Source organism: Bufo bufo, chromosome 7 (genome assembly GCF_905171765.1).
Source record: "Bufo bufo chromosome 7, aBufBuf1.1, whole genome shotgun sequence".
Taxonomy (NCBI): Eukaryota; Metazoa; Chordata; class Amphibia; order Anura; family Bufonidae; genus Bufo; species Bufo bufo.
Window position 1 is genome coordinate 95,688,211 of NC_053395.1, and position 17,801 is coordinate 95,706,011.

At 43.7% G+C, this 17,801-nt stretch overlaps 1 protein-coding gene across 1 annotated transcript in view; it reads right to left on the reverse strand.

The window, feature by feature from the left end:
• Positions 1-17,801, reverse strand: part of CALCRL (calcitonin receptor like receptor) — a 496,395-nt gene that overhangs the window by 265,037 nt on the left and 213,557 nt on the right. The window contains exon 4 of the mRNA XM_040439799.1: positions 10,803-10,913. Coding sequence (XP_040295733.1) covers positions 10,803-10,913 — 111 coding nt within the window. The remainder of the gene's footprint in view (positions 1-10,802; positions 10,914-17,801) is intronic.

Genomic DNA, 17,801 nt, shown 5'->3' on the forward strand with positions numbered 1-17,801 from the left:
CATTTGTATTTACCTCCCATATTTTTCAAGTTAGCTTGCACCTTCTGCCATACCGATGAAAGAGATGACGAAAACCGTTCCTCTTCAGGAACCCCAGAAGACCCCCCCTCTTTGAAAGTACAGAATTGGGGATGAAAACCATATGCACCAAGAAATGGTGACTTGCCAGTGGATTCCTGACGACGATTATTTATGGCAAACTCAGCTAACGGTAAATATGATGACCACAACTCTTGGTTTTCAGACACAAAACATCTTAGATATGTCTCCAGGTTTTGGTTGGTACGCTCAGTCTGTCCATTCGACTGAGGATGGAAAGCTGAGGAAAAGGACAAGTGTACCCCCAAACGGGAACAAAAAGCTTTCCAAAATTTAGAAATAAACTGGGTACCCCGATCCGAAACAACATCGGAGGGGACCCCGTGAAGCTTCACGATTTCACTGACGAATACCTGAGCAAGAGTCTTAGCATTAGGTAGTGCGGGTAACGCAATGAAGTGTACCATTTTGCTAAACCTGTCCACTACTACCAAAATAACTGTTTTACCCGCAGACAAAGGTAAGTCAGTGATAAAATCCATTGACAGATGTGTCCATGGTCTATTGGGAATGACGAGTGGTAATAGAGACCCTGCAGGACGTGTATGTGAAACTTTTGCGCGCGCACAGGTAGAACAAGAAGACACAAAATCCAATACATCCTGACGCAACCTTGGCCACCAAAAACGACGAGACAATAGCTCCAAGGTTGCTTTACTACCCGGGTGCCCAGCAAGTGCCGAATTATGATGTTCCTTTAATAATTTGAAACGCAGGTTAAACGGTACAAACCATTTCTCTGAGGGGCAAGAGACCGGGGCGTCCCTCTGGGCCTCTAACACCTTCCCCTCCAGAACAGAGTGTACCGCAGAAACAACCACTCCTCTTTGAAGAATGGGCACCGGATCACTCACATTACCCCCTCCAGGGAAACAACGAAATAGTGCATCAGCCTTGGTATTCTTTGCCCCAGGACGATAGGTAATCACAAAGTTAAACCTGGTAAAAAATAGCGACCACCTAGCTTGTCTAGGGGTGAGACGCTTAGCTGATTCGAGGTACAGAAGATTTTTGTGGTCCGTAATCACAGTGACGGGGTGGACTGCCCCCTCTAAAAAGTGACGCCATTCTTCAAACGCTAGTTTAATAGCTAATAGTTCCCTATTGCCAATATCGTAGTTCTTTTCTGCTGCAGATAGTTTTTTAGAAAAGAAAGCACAAGGACGCCATTTGCCAGGAGACGGACCCTGAGACAGCACCGCCCCCACTCCCACCTCTGACGCATCGACTTCAACAATAAAAGGCTGAGAGACATCAGGTTGGACTAGTACAGGTGCTGAGGTAAACCTCTCTTTTAGAGAGGAAAAAGCAACTTTAGCGGCGTCAGACCATTTAGAAAAATCAGTCCCCTTCCTAGTCATGTCAGTAAGGGGTTTTACAATAAGTGAATAATTTTTAATGAACTTTCTGTAGAAATTTGCAAAGCCCAAGAACCGTTGCAGTGCTTTGAGGTTCTCAGGAAGATCCCAATCTAAAATTGCCTGGACCTTCCTAGGATCCATACGGAAACCTGAAGCAGATAAAAAATAACCTAGGAATTGTATCTCCTGAACGGCGAAGACACATTTTTCAATTTTAGCATATAATTTATTTGTCCGTAGGACCTGCAGTACTTGTCTGAAATGCACCTCATGTGTTCTCAGATCAGACGAATAAATTAAAATATCATCTAGGTATATTACCACAAACCTGCCGATTAGATGACTAAAAATGTCATTAACGAAATGTTGAAAGACGGTAGGAGCATTGGTCAGACCAAAAGGCATAACTAGATTTTCATAATGCCCCTTAGGGGTGTTAAAAGCTGTCTTCCACTCATCCCCCTCCTTAATACGAATCAGATTGTAGGCCCCCCTAAGATCAAGTTTGGAGAACCACCTAGCACCCGCAATCTGGTTAAACAGGTCAGGAATGAGAGGTATGGGTCTCGAATGGTTATCCGATTTAATTCGCGAAAATCTAGGCAAGGACGCAGGCCCCCATCTTTCTTTTTAACGAAGAAAAACCCTGCAGCCACGGGTGAAGAAGAGGGTCTGATGTGTCCCTTAGCCAAGCTCTCGGAGATATAATCTTGTCATGGCTTGTCTCTCTGGACCTGAAAGATTATATAACCTGGTCTTGGGTAATTTTGCGCCGGGAATAAGGTTAACCGGGCAATCATAAGGACGATGAGGTGGTAACTTCTGACAACCCTTTTCAGAAAAAACGTTCTCAAAATCCGAAATAAATGTAGGTAGGGTAGTTATGGAGACGACTAAGCAATTGCTATTTAAGCAATTTTCTCTGCACTGCTCACTCCACTCCAATATCTCCCTGGCCTGCCAATCCACCACTGGATTGTGCGCTACCAACCAGGAAAGACCCAGCACTACCGGAGTGGGAAGCCCCTCCAGAACATAACATGAAAGCATCTCGTTATGGTGGTCCCCTACCCGAAGGTGTAAATTATGAACAATGTGGGTGAGGTTTCTCTGAGACAGAGGAGCAGAATCAATAGCGAATATGGGAATAGGTCTCTGTAGCGTACAGAGAGACAAACCCATAGTGCGGGCAAAATGGGCATCTATCAAATTTACCCCTGCTCCACTGTCTAGAAAGAAAGAAATAGTCTCCGTCTTATCACCAAAAACAATAACCGCTGGCAACACAAATTGCGATGTACGTATGGAGGAAACGTATACTCCCCGGCTGACATCCTCCACACAGCCTGGGGTTAGTAGTTTTCCGACGGTCTTTTGTTTCTGAGGAAAGAAGGACAGACATTAATGAAATGACCCCTCTCCCCACAAAAAAAACAAACCCCACGCCTACGGCGTGCCTCAGGAGGACGGACCTGACGAGTAGTTCCTCCTAGCTGCATAGGCTCGTCTAAGTCCGTACAGACTAACTGCTGCTTGGGAGGGGTTACCAATGGCTCCGGTTTTTTCAACCTGTCCCTAAGGCGTCTATCTATTCGGATAGAAAGGGACATAACCGCATCAAGGGAAAAGGGGGTCTCATATAATGCAAGCGCATCCTTAACCCTTTCGGATAACCCAGAGCAGAACTGACTCCTGAGAGCCGGGTCGTTCCACTGGGTATCCGTAGCCCACCTACGGAAGTCAGAGCAATACTCCTCTACCGGCCGCTCTCCTTGTAGGAGTCTCCGTAATCTTGATTCAGCCAGTGCGACTCGGTCAGGGTCGTCATATATGAGACCCAAGGCCCCGAAAAACTCATCCACTAACCGAAGAGCCTGGGAATCAGTAGGTAAAGAGAACGCCCAGGATTGCGGGTCCTCCTGCAGCAGGGAAATAACAACCCCCACCCGCTGATCTTCATTACCAGAGGAGTAAGGGCGCAGTTTAAAATATAAATTACAGGCCTCACGGAATGTCAAAAACTTGTCCCTTCCCCAAGAAAATCTGTCAGGGAGAGGGACCTTGGGTTCCGCAACAACCTGGTTACCAGTAGCAACCGCTGGGCTTGCGGTCAGTTGTAATTGCTGCTGTTGCTGGAGGACCGACGCCTTCAATCCTGCCACCTCCAAAGACAGGCCATGAAATTGTTTGGACAGAGCAGCAATTTGATCCATACTGGATTCTAAGTAGTCACGCACAGGGAGGGAAAAGGGAAAGCCCTGCCCAAGGGAGAGGGAAAGGTGGTGACCCCTGACTCACCTTGCGGCTGGCACCTGACGTCCCTAGACGGGTTCCTCACCCGTGCGGCGATCACGTGCCTAAACCCTGGCTTTCCCTAAAATGAGCCCTAGATAGTGAACGGGCCGGTGGGATCGCTAGTCCACACCACTGACACTAAGAGGGAAACACCAGGGAGAGGACAGACAATACAGACAAACACATACACCCAGGTGGGCGACCACAGCAGACCACAAAGGTCCAACAGGGATCCGGAGGGTAGCGTTCTGGACCAACAACCAGAGAACGCAGCAACACAGCTCCAGAGGGTCAGAATAGATGTCCAGGCAGGAAGCTCTATATCTGGCAACCAGAGAAGTGTGAGAGGGGAATATAAGGAGGTTGGGAGTGCTGGACAAGGAACAGCTGAGGAGAAGGAGCTACGGATCCCTGAGTGAGCCAAAAGGGTTTGCAAAGCAAACCCAGAAAGCTACCATAAGGAAACAGCCCTATCTTACATAGAGCGCGCAGCCAACCGCTGCGACTTCCTGACCCCGGGTATAACGGAGTCAGGCGTGGTTCTTGACACCCTCGTGACACTGAGATTGTTTTTTCGTCACATATTGTACTTCATGACACTGGTAATGACACCAAAAATTTGTAAAAAAATTGCAAATTTCCAAGTTTCAATTTCTCTACTTCTATAATACATAGTAATACCTACAAAAATAGTTATTACTTTACATTCCCCATATGTCTACTTCATGTTTGGATCAATTTGGGAATGATATTTTATTTTTGGGGGCATTTTTTTTTTTGTTATTTACAACATTCATCTGACAGGTTAGATTATGTAGTAATTTTATAGAGCAGGTTGTCACGGACGCGGCGATACCTAATATGTATACAATTTTTTTATTTATGTAAGTTTCACACAATGATTTCATTTTTAAAACAAAAAAAATGTTTTAGTGTCTCCATAGTCTAAGAGCCATAGTTTTTTTCAGTTTTTGGGCGATTATCTAAAGTAGGGTCTCATTTTTTGTGGGATGAGATGACTGTTTAATTGGCACTATTTTGGGGTGCATATGACTTTTTGATCGCTTGCTAATACACTTTTTGTGACGTAAGATGACCGTTTTTATTTTTATTTTTTTACGGTGGTCACCTGAGGGGTTAGGTCATGTGATATTTTTATAGAGCCGGTCGATACGGACGCGGCAATACCTAATATGCATACTTTTTTTTTATTTATGTAAGTTTTACACAATGATTTTATTTTTGAAACAAAATAAATCATGTTTTAGTGTTTCCATAGTCTAAGAGCCATAGTTTTTTCAGTTTTTGGGCGATTATCTTGGGTAGGGTATGATTTTTGCGAGATGAGATGACGGTTTGATTGGTCCTATTTTGGCGTACATGCAACTTTTTTGATCACTTTTATTACCTTTTTTGGGAAGTAAGGTGGGCAAAATTTCAATTTCATCATAGTTTTTTATTTTTTATTTTTATGGCGTTCACCGTTCGGGTAAAGTAACATGACCGTTTTATAGATCAGGTCGTTACGGACACGGTGATATCAAACATTTGTAGGGAATTTTATTTTTTTCATTTTTAATCACTGATAAATGTGTTTTTTGATGACTTTTTTTGACCCAGACCCACTTGGTTCTTGAAGATCCAGTGGGTCTGATGTCTGTATAATACAGTACACTATATAGTATACTGCACTGTATTTTACTTACACTTTGTCTGAACAGATCTATGCCTTTAGCACAGATCTGTTCAGCATAATGGACAGCAGGTTGGGAACCTTCCCCGTCTGCTCAGTTGTGGCCACAACTGCGCAGACCGGGAAGGGTAAGGAGGGGGGCTCCCTCCCTCTGTGACACCATCCTGTCTGGGGGCTGCAAAGGCAGAGCAGCCCCCCGATGGGAGAGGGAGGGAGCTCCCGACTGTTAACCTTTGCTCTTCCATATCGGGGTCCGTACGGACCGCGGTATGGAAAGGGTTAAACGGCTGACATCGCATCACATATGTCAGCCGTTTATACCAGAGTGTCAGCAATGTGCTGACACTCTGGTATACCCACTGGCCACCAATGATTATTCAAGAGGAGGCGGGGGGGGGATCACGATCCCGCCTGCCGCACCGCCTGCAACCCCCCCCTGCACCTACCGCCGCCATAAAATCATTCAGGGGTGCAGGGAAGGGTGAAAAATCTATATTGTAGGCATACTAAAGTTTCTGATCCCCGCGGAATCAGAAACTTCAGAAAGCGCAGCAAACCGCAGGTCTGAATTGACCTGCGGTTTGTTGCGATCGCCGACATCGGGGGGTCACGGGACCCCCTTCCCCCCGCGCATTTAGCCTAGGTGCCTGCTCAATGATTTGAGCAGGCACCTTGTTCCGATCACCGCCGGCCGGTCGGCAGTGATCGGAACACCACATGACGTATCGGTACGTCATGTGTCCTGAAAAGGTTAATGTGACCTATAAACTGTACCACTCAATTGAAAAACAAACTGAAATCTTTTAGGTAGAGGGAAGAAAAAATATAAAAATAAAATAATGTGGTTGCATAAGTGTGCACACCCTTAAACTAATACTTTGTTAAAGCACCTTTTGCTTTTAGAACAGCACTCAGTCTTTTTGGGTATGAGTCTATCAGCATGGCACATTTGGCACTCCAAATCTGTCAGATTGCGAGAACATCTCCTGTGCACATCCCTCTTCAGATCACCCCACAGATTTTCAATCTGATTCAGGTCTGGGCTCTGGCTGGGCCACTCCAAAACTTTAATCTTCTTCTGGTGAAGCCATTCCTTTGTTGATTTAAATGTATGCTTTGGGTTGCTGTCATGCTGAAAGATGAAGTTCCTCTTCATGTTCAGCTTTCTAGCAGAAGCCTGAAGGTTTTGTGCCAATATTGACTGGTATTTGGAACTGTTCATAATTCCCTCTAGCTTAAAGAGGACCTTTCACTTGTAAAAACTATGTGAACCAAGTATGCTGCCATGTAGAGCGGCTCTCACTGCACCGGGGATCTCACTGCACTTACTATTATCCCCGGGCGCCGCTCCGTTCTCCCGTTATGCCCTCCGGTACCTTTGCTCCTTAAGTTATAGTAGGCGGGTCTTCCCTTGTCCTGTGGGCGTCTCCTTCTCCCAAGTTGTGAGCTGTGCGCTGCGATTGGCCAGCGCTGCAGCCTAGGAGAAGGAAACACCCACAGGACAAGGGAAGACCCGCCTACTATAACTTACAGAGCAAAGGTACCGGAGGGCATAACGGGAGAACGTAGCGGCGCCCGGGGATAATAGTAAGTGCAGTGAGATCCCCGGGCGCCGCTCTACATGGCAGCATACTTAGTTCACATAGTTTTTACAAGTGAAAGGTCCTCTTTAACTAAGTCCCCAGTTCCAGCTGAAGAAAAACAGCCCCAAAGCATGATGCTGCCACCACCATGCTTCACTGTGGGTATGGTGTTATGATGTTCAGTATTGTTTTTGCGCCAAACATATCTTTTGGAATTATGGCCAAAAAGTTCAACCTTGGTTTCATCAGACCATAAGACCTTTTCCCACATGCTTTTGGGAGACTTCAGATGTGTTTTTGCAAAATGTAGCCTGACTTGGATGTTTTTCTTCGTAAGAAAAGGCTTTCGTCTTGCCAGTCTACACCATAGCCCAGACATATGAAGAATACAGGAGATTGTTGTCAAATGTACCACACAGCCAGTACTTGCCAGATATTCCTGCAGCTCCTTTAATGTTTCTGTAGGCCTCTTGGTAGCCTCCCAGACCATTTTTCTTCTCGTCTTTTCATCAATTTTGGAGGGACGTCCAGTTCTTGGTAATGTCCCTGTTGTGCCATATTTTCTCCACTTGATGATTACTGTCTTCACTGTGTTTCACAGTATATCTAATGCCCTGGAAATTCTTTTGCACCCTTCTCCTGACTGATACCTTTTAACAATGAGATCCCTCTGATGCTTTGGAAGCTCTCTGTGGACCATGGCTTTTGCTGTGGGATGCGACTAAGAAAATTTCAGGAAAGACCAACTAGAGCAGCGGAACTTTATTTGGGGTTAATCAGAGGCACTTTAAATGATGGCAGGTGTATGCTGACTCCTATTTAACATGATTTTGAATGTGATTGCTTAATTCTGAACACAGCTACATACCCAGTTAAAAGAGGGTGTCCACACTTATGGAACCATATTATTTTAGTTGTTTTTGTTTTCTTACCTCCACCTAAAGGATTTCAGTTTGTTTTTCAAATGAGTGGTACAGTTTATAAGTCACATTAAAGGTGGAAAAAGTTCTGAAATGATTTATCTTTGTCTCATTTTTTTACATCACAGAAACCTGACATTTTAACAGGGGTGTGTAGACTTTTCATATCCACTGTATATATGTAACCCACCCGGTAATCCCTATTTTCCATGCTTTGCCCAAAATTCATAAGAATGTTTCCTCCTTTAATGAGGCCAATAGTTGCAGGCATAGGGTCCTACTCAGAGAGATAATCTGAGTGGGTTGACTCATTTCTCCAGCCGCTGATTCCACACATCCCTGGATTTATACAGGACACTAGGTCTGTTTTACAAGCCTTCTCCTCATTTGAGTGGAAGGAGGGATTTATATGGATTACAGCAGACGTTGTGTCACTGTACACGAATATTCCTCATGACCAAGCGCTTCGGTCTTTGCGCTGGTTCCTGATAGTGACTACACATATGAACTCCGGAAGTATGTGGAATTTGCAGTGGATTATCTTCTCAGGCATAATTTTTTTATGTTTAGTAATCATTTTTACTTACAGGTGTCTGGGATGTCGATGGGGGCTAAGTTTTCTCCCTCCATAGATAATATTTTTATGGCGTAGTGGGAGAGGCGCTTTCTCCTCATCGACACCCACCCTTTTCATGACCTGGTACAGTGGTATGGTCGCTACATCGATGACCTGTTATTTATTTGGTCTGGGTATGTGGTGGCCATACCACTGTTTGTTGAATATCTTAATTCATGTTTGGAATCTATATGCTTTACAGTTCACCATGATCCGGTCAGTATCCAATTTTTGGATTTATGTCTGAGAAGTGAGGTATTTACATCCAGGATTTGTACTTCCACCTATAGGAAGGAGACTGCAGGAAACACAATCCTTCATGCCTCTTCATGTCACTTGCCACATGTTTTGCACAATAATCCCAAAGGAGAATTAATTCAGGACAAACGTAAATGTTCGGATGAAGAATCTTTTATTCGTGAAACTGATAATGTAATTGGCAGGCTCTCTAATAGATCATATTCACGCCAGCACATACTGTATTACAACAGAGACAGCTAGTTTCCAGTATGGATAGGAGAGAATTGATTTTCCCAGTGAAATGCTGTCTTGATGGATCTGGTCGGCGGAGCTACGCAACTACTCCTAACGCAGTATAGCGAGGAATACAACAAAATATGTAAGATTGTTAGGAAACACTTACCTGTATTTTGCTATAACAACCAGTGTTCAGATGTAGTTGCGGGAGGTGCTAGATGTGCCGCACGGAAGGCCCCTACTTTGGGTAATCTAATAAATCCCAGCTTGTTTCAGAATAAAGAAAAATCGCAACCTACCTGGCTAGCAATCAGAGGTAGTTAGAAATGTGGTCACATCAGGTGTATTTGTTGTGACCACTTTAAAGTGGGATGTTCCTTTAAATCATTAGCAAATGACAAGGAGTTTTCAATAAAGTCTTACTTAAACTGTAATCCGAAGTATGCAATATATCTACCGTAGTTACCTGTGAGGAATGCCGGGTACAATATGTCGGGTGTACTGCTAACCAAATAAAATCTAGGATCCGTAAACATATCTCAATTGTCCCACACCATGAGAGCCGCAATGTGTCGGCGGTTAGCTTGCACTTTGCTGTTGTGCATGCGGGGGACACCTCCAAACTCACAGTGCAAGGAATAAAGAGGGTCACAATCCCTATTAGGGGGGGGAGACCACAGGAGAAAACTGTTGAATTGAGAGGCTTATTGGATGTTTCAGCTTGCTACATGTTATCCAACTAGATTAAACAAAAGACATGATTTAATATTGCAATAATGAGGAAGCTGCTGTTTTCTAGTGTGTGCCATATTAGGCTTTCTTTGGAATTGATAGGTCTTCTTAGATGTATGTCCCTGTGTGGACTTTTCGCAATATGTACATGTGTTCCCTGATTATGCGCTGTGTGCACCGGTCACCTGACCCTTTGATTATTGGAACAGGTAGAAAATCAGCACACACAGTACCTTCAGTTCAGATTTTAGTTTGTAATGAAGAAGGACCCGAACTAAAAGAGGTCTGAAACGCGTAACATTTTTGTCCTGCTATGGAAATTTTAAACCTCTGAAGTTTTTCCACTTTTATGCATTGAGCTGGACATCCCATACTTTTTTGGATTTGTTGTAGCAGCCCAAACCAGGGGCTGCGGTCCGTGCATTGGAGAGTATGAAACAGGTGAGAGCCGCCTCTACTTTTCTTTATATATATTTATATATATATATATATATATATATATATATATATATATAAATATATATTTTTAATTTTTTTGGGCATATAATATGTCCCCTAAGGGTACTTTCACACTTGCGGCAGGACGGATTCGACAGACTGTCGGACATGCAGGACTTTTAGTCCGGCGGCCTTTCGTCCGCGCACTGCCGTGCTGCGCCGGAGCTCCGCCCCCGTCCCCATTATAGTCAATGGGCTGGGAGCGGCGGTCCGGCGAAATAGCGTTAGGACGGATCCGACAGGGTGAACAGCCTGTTGGATCCGTCCTGCCGCAAGTGTGAAAGTAGCCTAAGAGGTCATTAAAACACCTATTTTTTAATTTTACTCTTTTCCACTGCAACTGCTGCATAAAAAGAATACGGCGCTTGGTCATTAGGACGTTAACTAAAAAAATACTGAAACTTAAATCCACCAATACCCACCTCATTAGCATGTACAGAAAACAATGAAAAAGGATACACACTAACACATCTGCAGCATATCCTGTTATATGGAGAAAAATTAAATTACATACTACTGGGAACTTACCTGAGGGATCAAAGTCCTGAAAATAATCTGGGCAGTGCTGCTCAGAAATATCTCCTGCTGCCGCATCACCCCAACACAACCAACCATCCCATGTCCTATTACAAAAGAGACCTAAGCAGAAGAAGAAAAAGCAAAACATAAATTTACAATGCACAGTATGAAAAGTAACAATAACACAAAAAATTAACCCCTTCCCGCAATATCACGTACATGGGGGAATGTGGTGCCTTACCGCATTCCCACGTGCATGTACGTGATGTTATTGGGAGGGTGCAGGGGCTAAACCCGCCCGATCCGCAGCACGGGCCTGGCTATTACTGATAGCCGGGCCCCTGCTGCATCCGCAGGCATCGCTGTATGCGGTGATGCCGACTGATTAACCCTCACATGCCGTGGTAAGTGCTGACCGCGGCACGTTACAGAGGGAGGGGGCTGCGCTGACAGGGGGCCGATGGTTGCCTGAGGTCTGGTTCTCCTAGGCAACAGTCAGCGTCTTACTGTGTAAGACGCTGATAGTTCAATTCAGTACAATACATAATGTATTGTACTGAATTGAAACAGGGATCAAACCCTGAAAAGGTGAAGTCCCACAGTGTGACAAATATAAAAAGTAAAAAATAAAATAAAAAAAATGAAAAAAACAAGTATTATAAAAAAAATAGTTTCAAGTAAAAAAAATAAAAAAGATAAAAAATAAAAAGCGTCCTTTTCCCAAAATAAACTAAAAAACCGGCTCTATAAAAATATCACATAACCTAAACCCTCAGGTGAACACTGTCAAATTTTTTTTATAAAAACTGCTAAAAAAAAAATAAAAATTTATCACCTTACATCACTAAAAGTGCAACACCAAGCGATGAAAAAGACGATACCGCCAGAATAGCACCAATCTAACAGTCACTTTATCCCTACTTCAAATGATACCCTACCTAAGACAATAGCCCAAAAATAAAAATAAACTATTGCTCTCAGACTATGAAGACACTAAAACATGATTTTTTGTTTCAAAAATGCTTTTATTGTGCTAAATGTAAAAAAATTAAAAAAGTATACATATTAGGTATTTCCCCGTCCGTAAGGACCTGGTCTATAAAAATATCACATGAACGACGTCCAAAAAATAATTAAATGATAACTGTGTCAAAAAAGCCATTTTTTGTCACCTTACATCACAAAATGTGTAAAAGCAAGTGATCAAAAAGTCATATGCACTCCAAAATAGTGACAATCAAACCGTCATCTCATCCCGCAAAAATTATATCCTACCTAAGACAATCGCCCAAAAAATAAAAAAAACTATGGCTTAGACTATGGAGACACTAAAACCTGATTTTCTTTTTGTTTCAAAAATGATATTATTGTGTAAAACGTAAATAAAAAAAGTATACATATTAGGTATTGCCGCGTCCGTAAGAACCTGCTGTAAAATACCACATGACCAAACCTCTCAGGTGAAAAAAAAGAAACGGTGTCAAAAAAGCAATTTTTTGTTACCTAACATCACAAAAAGTGTAATAGCAATCAAAAAGTCATATGCACCCCAAAATAGTACCAATCAAACTGTCATCTAATCCCGCAAAAATGATACCCTACCTAAGACAAATGACCAGAAAATAAAAAAAAATATGGCTCTCAGACTATGGAGACACAAATGTTTTTTTTTTGGTTTCAAAAATCATATTATTGTGTAAAACTTAAATAAATTAAGAAAAGAGTATAGATATTAGGTATCGACACGTCTGTAAGAACCTGCTGTATAAAAATATCACATTACCTAACCCCTCAGATGAACACCGTAATAAAATTAAAATAAGTGTGTCAAAAAAGCCATTTTTGTCAGCTTACATCACAAAAAGTGTAATACTAAGCGATCAAAAAGTCATATGCACCCTAAAATAGTACCAAACTGTCATCTCATACCGAAAAAAAAATTGCCCCTACATATGACAGTCGCCCAAAAAAAGAATGTGGAGACACTAAAAAATTATTTTTTTCAAAAATGCTTTATTATGTAAAACTTAAACAAACAACCAAATAAAGTAGTCATATTTGGTTTTGTCGTGTCCGTAACAACCTGCTCTAAAACAATAGTACATAATCTAACCTATCAGATGAACATTGTAAATAAAAAATAAAAACAGCTATTTTTTGTTACCTTGCCTCACAAAAAGTGTAATATAGAGCAACCAAAAATCATATGTACCCTAAAAATAGTACCTACAAATCTGCCACCTTATCCCGTAGTTTCCAAAATGGGGTCACTGTTTTGGAGTTTCTACTCTAGGGGTGCATCAGGGGGTCTTCAAATGTGACATGTTGTCAAAAAATCAGCTCAGCAAAATCTGCCTTCCAAAAACAACATAGCGCTCCTTTCCTTCTGCGCCCTGGCCTGAGCCTAAACAGCAGTTTAAGACCACATATGGGGTGTTTCTGTAAACTATAGTATCAGGGCAATAAATATTGAGTTTTGTTTGGCTGTTAATCCTTGCTTAGTTACTTGAAAAAATGGATTCAAATGGAAAATGTTATAAAAAAAAACAGAAATTCAGAAATTTCATCTCCATATTCCATTAACTCTTGTGGAACACCTAAAGGGTTACTAAAGTTTGTAAAATCAGTTTTGAATACCTTGAGGGGTATATTTTCCAAAATGTGTCACTTTTATGGAGTTTCTACTCTAGGGGTGCATCGGGGGGTTAAATGGGAAATGATGTCCAAAAAACAGTGCAGCAAAATCTTCCTTCCAAAAACCATATGGCATTCCTTTCCTTCTGCGCCCGTACAGCAGTTTACGACCACATATGGGGTGTTTCTGTAAACTACAGAATCAGGGCAATAAATATTGAGTTTTGTTTGGCTGTTAACCCTTGCTTTGGACCTGAACTGGTCCTTAAAAAGTGGGTTTTTGAAATTTTCTGAAAAATTTCAAGATTTGCTTCTAAACTTCTAAGCCTTCTAACGTCCCTAAAAAATAAAATGACATTCACAAAATGATCCAAACATGAAATAGACATATGGCGAATGTAAAGAAATAACTATTTTTGGAGGTATTACTATTATAAAAGTAGAGAAATTTAAATTCGGAAATTTTCAAATTTTTCCAAGTTTTGGGTAAATTTGGTATTTTTTATAATTAAAAATGGATAAGTAAAAGCGTTTTAAAGTTATTACCACATAAAATGACATGTCAGATTTGCAAAAATGGCTCTGTCAGGAAGCGGGAAACGGCCCAGATGTGAAGTGGTTAAAGTAGATGTGTCACCGCCAGATATCTGAGAAGCTCTGACAGAAGTTCTTCAGTACCTCTTGCTTGAGGTTCTTTTGTTTTGCTTTAGTTTTGTCATCTCGTTTCCCTCTCTCAGCTGTCATCTAGTTGCACTGATTGCATTCCTTTATATCCCCTCCCATACTGCATCACTTTGCGGTTTATACAACTTCCTAGATTGTGCTATGCTAGATGCTGCAACTGCTGCTTCCTCAGATAAGTCTGTTCCTTTATTTGTGTTTTCCCGTTGGCTTGATCCTAGGTGACCCTGACTCCCTCCGTATTAAGTGTAGGGAGCCGGTGGTCGTGTCCCCTCACTATTATAGGGTGTTCAGGTGTCATACCGTTGAGGCACGAGGGCATGCAATTATCTATCATAGAGATCTTTGCATGGGCTGAGCAGTCAGGGAGAGCGCTAGGGCTTTTATAGTGTCTTCTAGTTTTCTGCAACACCACCTGTTACATTATAAACCGCCAAAACCGTCTTAAGCATGAATCCGGTTTCAGCCTTGATTGACCACATGCAGGGTCTTTCACTGGAGGTAGCAGATCTCCGTAAAAACCGTTTCTGCTTGCGATCATGGAATTTGTTCTGAGCCTAAAATCTCGCTTCCGGATACGTTCTCCGGGGGTAGTGAGAATTTTGTTCGTTTTAGAGAGGCTTGCAAACTCCCTTTTTGCCTACTTCCTCATTCCTCTGGTGATGAGGAGCGGAGGGTGGGGATCATCATCTCGCTGCTCAGGGATAACGCGCAGTCCTGCGCCTTTTCGCTGCCGGTGGGGGCACGGCCCCTCCGTTCAGTGGATGAATTTTTTGTAGCCCTGGGTCAGATATATGATGATCCAGATCGTATTGCTCTGGCTAAATCTAAACTGCGTCTTTTATGCCAGGGTAAACAGTCCGCAGAGATATACTGTTCAGAATTTCGGAGATGGGCAGCTGATACTGGTTGGAATGATGCTGCACTCCGAAGTCAATTTTGTCATGGTCTTTCAGAGGGATTGAAAGATGCATTTGCCTTTCATGAGAGACCTACCTCTTTGGAGTCTGCCATGTCTCGGGCTGTTCGTATTGACAGGTGTCTTAGAGAGAGAGGAGAGATCACTCCTTCCTGTCATACTCAGTCCAAGGACAGTGGGGCTGTCTCATTCAGTGCACAGGGGTCTCAGTCTCTCTCAATCCCCTCTGAGGAGAAGCCCATCCAGCTGGGTTTGCTTGCCCCTAATAATAGAGGATTCAGCTCTCCGAGGAGGGTTTGTTTCTGTTGTGGAGGTATAAATCATTTGCCCCTCTAGAAGATTCAGGGAGAGTTTTGAGGGTAATAAAGAAACAAAAAGAAAGAAATCCTCTAAAAACTTTCCATCTGTTACCATTGGCAAGGTTGATGCGGAAATTGAAGCTTTTCCGTTTGCTTGTAGTTCCCGTTTTGTCCTACCTGCCAGGGTGGCGCTAGAAAGCAAGAACATTTTTTGTGAGATTTTTGTAGATAGTGGAGCAGCTGTCAATCTCATTGATAATCAATTTGCTGTAACACATGGTTTCCAGGTATGCACTTTGGGAAAGGACATACCTGTTTTTGCTATCGATTCCGCTCCACTTTCTCAAAAATCGTTAAAGGGCATAGTTCGCAATATCCGTTTGATTGTGGGTGATGCTCATGTTGAGGATGTGTCATGTTTCGTCCTAAGCGGATTACCTACTACTCTAGTGTTGGGGCTACCCTGGCTCACTAAACATAACCCCACCATTGATTGGCAAGCAAGGCAAATAAATGGTTGGAGTGAATTTAATAAACATTGGTGGCGAAGTGCGCCCCCCCCAACACCCCAGTATAATAAACATTGGTGGCGCAGTTCGCCCCCCCAACAACCCAGTATGATAAACATTGGTGGCGCAGTGCGTCCTCCCCAATATAATAAACATTGGTGGCGCAGTGCGCCCCCCCAACAACCCAGTATGATAAACATTGGTGGCGCAGTGCGCCCCCCCCTCACCCCAGTATAATAAAACATTGGTGGCGCAGTGCGCCCCCCCTCAATATAATAAACATTGGTGGCGCAGTGCGCCCCTCCCAATATAATAAACATTGGTGGCGCAGTGCGCCCCCCCAACAATCCAGTATAATAAACATTGGTGGCGCAGTGCGCCCCCCCTCAATATAATAAACATTGGTGGCGCAGTGCGCCCCCTCAATATAATAAACATTGGTGGCGCAGTGAGCCCCTCCCAATATAATAAACATTGGTGGCGCAGTGCGCCCCGCCAACAACCCAGTATGATAAACATTGGTGGCGCAGTGCGCCCCCCCATCACCCCAGTATAATAAACATTGGTGGCGCAGTGCGCCCCCCCTCAATATAATAAACATTGGTGGCGCAGTGCGCCCCCCCCAACAACCCAGTATAATAAACATTGGTGGCGCAGTGCGCCCCCCCAACAACCCAGTATGATAAACATTGGTGGCGCAGTGCGCCCCCCCTCACCCCAGTATAATAAAACATTGGTGGCGCAGTGCGCCCCCCCTCAATATAATAAACATTGGTGGCGCAGTGTGCCCCTCCCAATATAATAAACATTGGTGGCGCAGTGCGCCCCGCCAACAACCCAGTATGATAAACATTGGTGGCGCAGTGCGCCCCCCCATCACCCCAGTATAATAAACATTGGTGGCGCAGTGCGCCCCCCCTCAATATAATAAACATTGGTGGCGCAGTGCGCCCCCCCAACAACCCAGTATAATAAACATTGGTGGCGCAGTGCGCCCCCCCTCAATATAATAAACATTGGTGGCGCAGTGCGCCCCCCTCAATATAATAAACATTGGTGGCGCAGTGCGCCCCTCCCAATATAATAAACATTGGTGGCGCAGTGCGCCCCGCCAACAACCCAGTATGATAAACATTGGTGGCGCAGTGCGCCCCCCCATCACCCCAGTATAATAAACATTGGTGGCGCAGTGCGCCCCCCCTCAATATAATAAACATTGGTGGCGCAGTGCGCCCCCCCTCAACATAATAAACATTGGTGGCGCAGTGCGCCCCCCCAACAACCCAGTATGATAAACATTGGTGGCGCAGTGCGCCCCCCCTCAATATAATAAACATTGGTGGCACAGTGCGCCCCCCCTCAATATAATAAAACATTGGTGGCGCAGTGGGCAGTGCCAATGAGGGTTAAAAAAATAATTAACTCACCTCCTCCAATTGATCGTCTCCTGTTCTTTCTTCAGGACCTGCCAAAGGACCTGTGGTGACATCACTGTGCTCATCACATGATACATCACATGATCCATCACCATGGTACTGGACTACGTGATGAGCTCAGTGACGTCACCACAGGTCCTGAAGAAAGAACAGGAGACCGGCAGCTACGCGATCAACTGGAGGAGGCGAGTTAATTTTTTTAATTATTTTTTAACCCTCATTGGCACTTCCTACTGAGCCACCAATGTTTCTTATACTGGGGTGTTGGGGGGCGCACTGTGCCACCAACGTTTCGTATACAAATACAGGAGGCGGGTGCTGGAATCAAATAGCCGACACCCGACCTTTGTGACAGGGAGCTGCGATCAGCGACAGTTAACCCCTCAGGTACCGCACCTGAAGGGTTAACTCAACTGCCGCTGATCGCAGCTCCCTGTCAGAGGTCAGGTGTCGGCTATTTGATTCCAGCACCCGCCTCCTGTATTTGTATTACAGGTCAGTTTTCTTCATTGGTGGCGCAGTGGCCACAG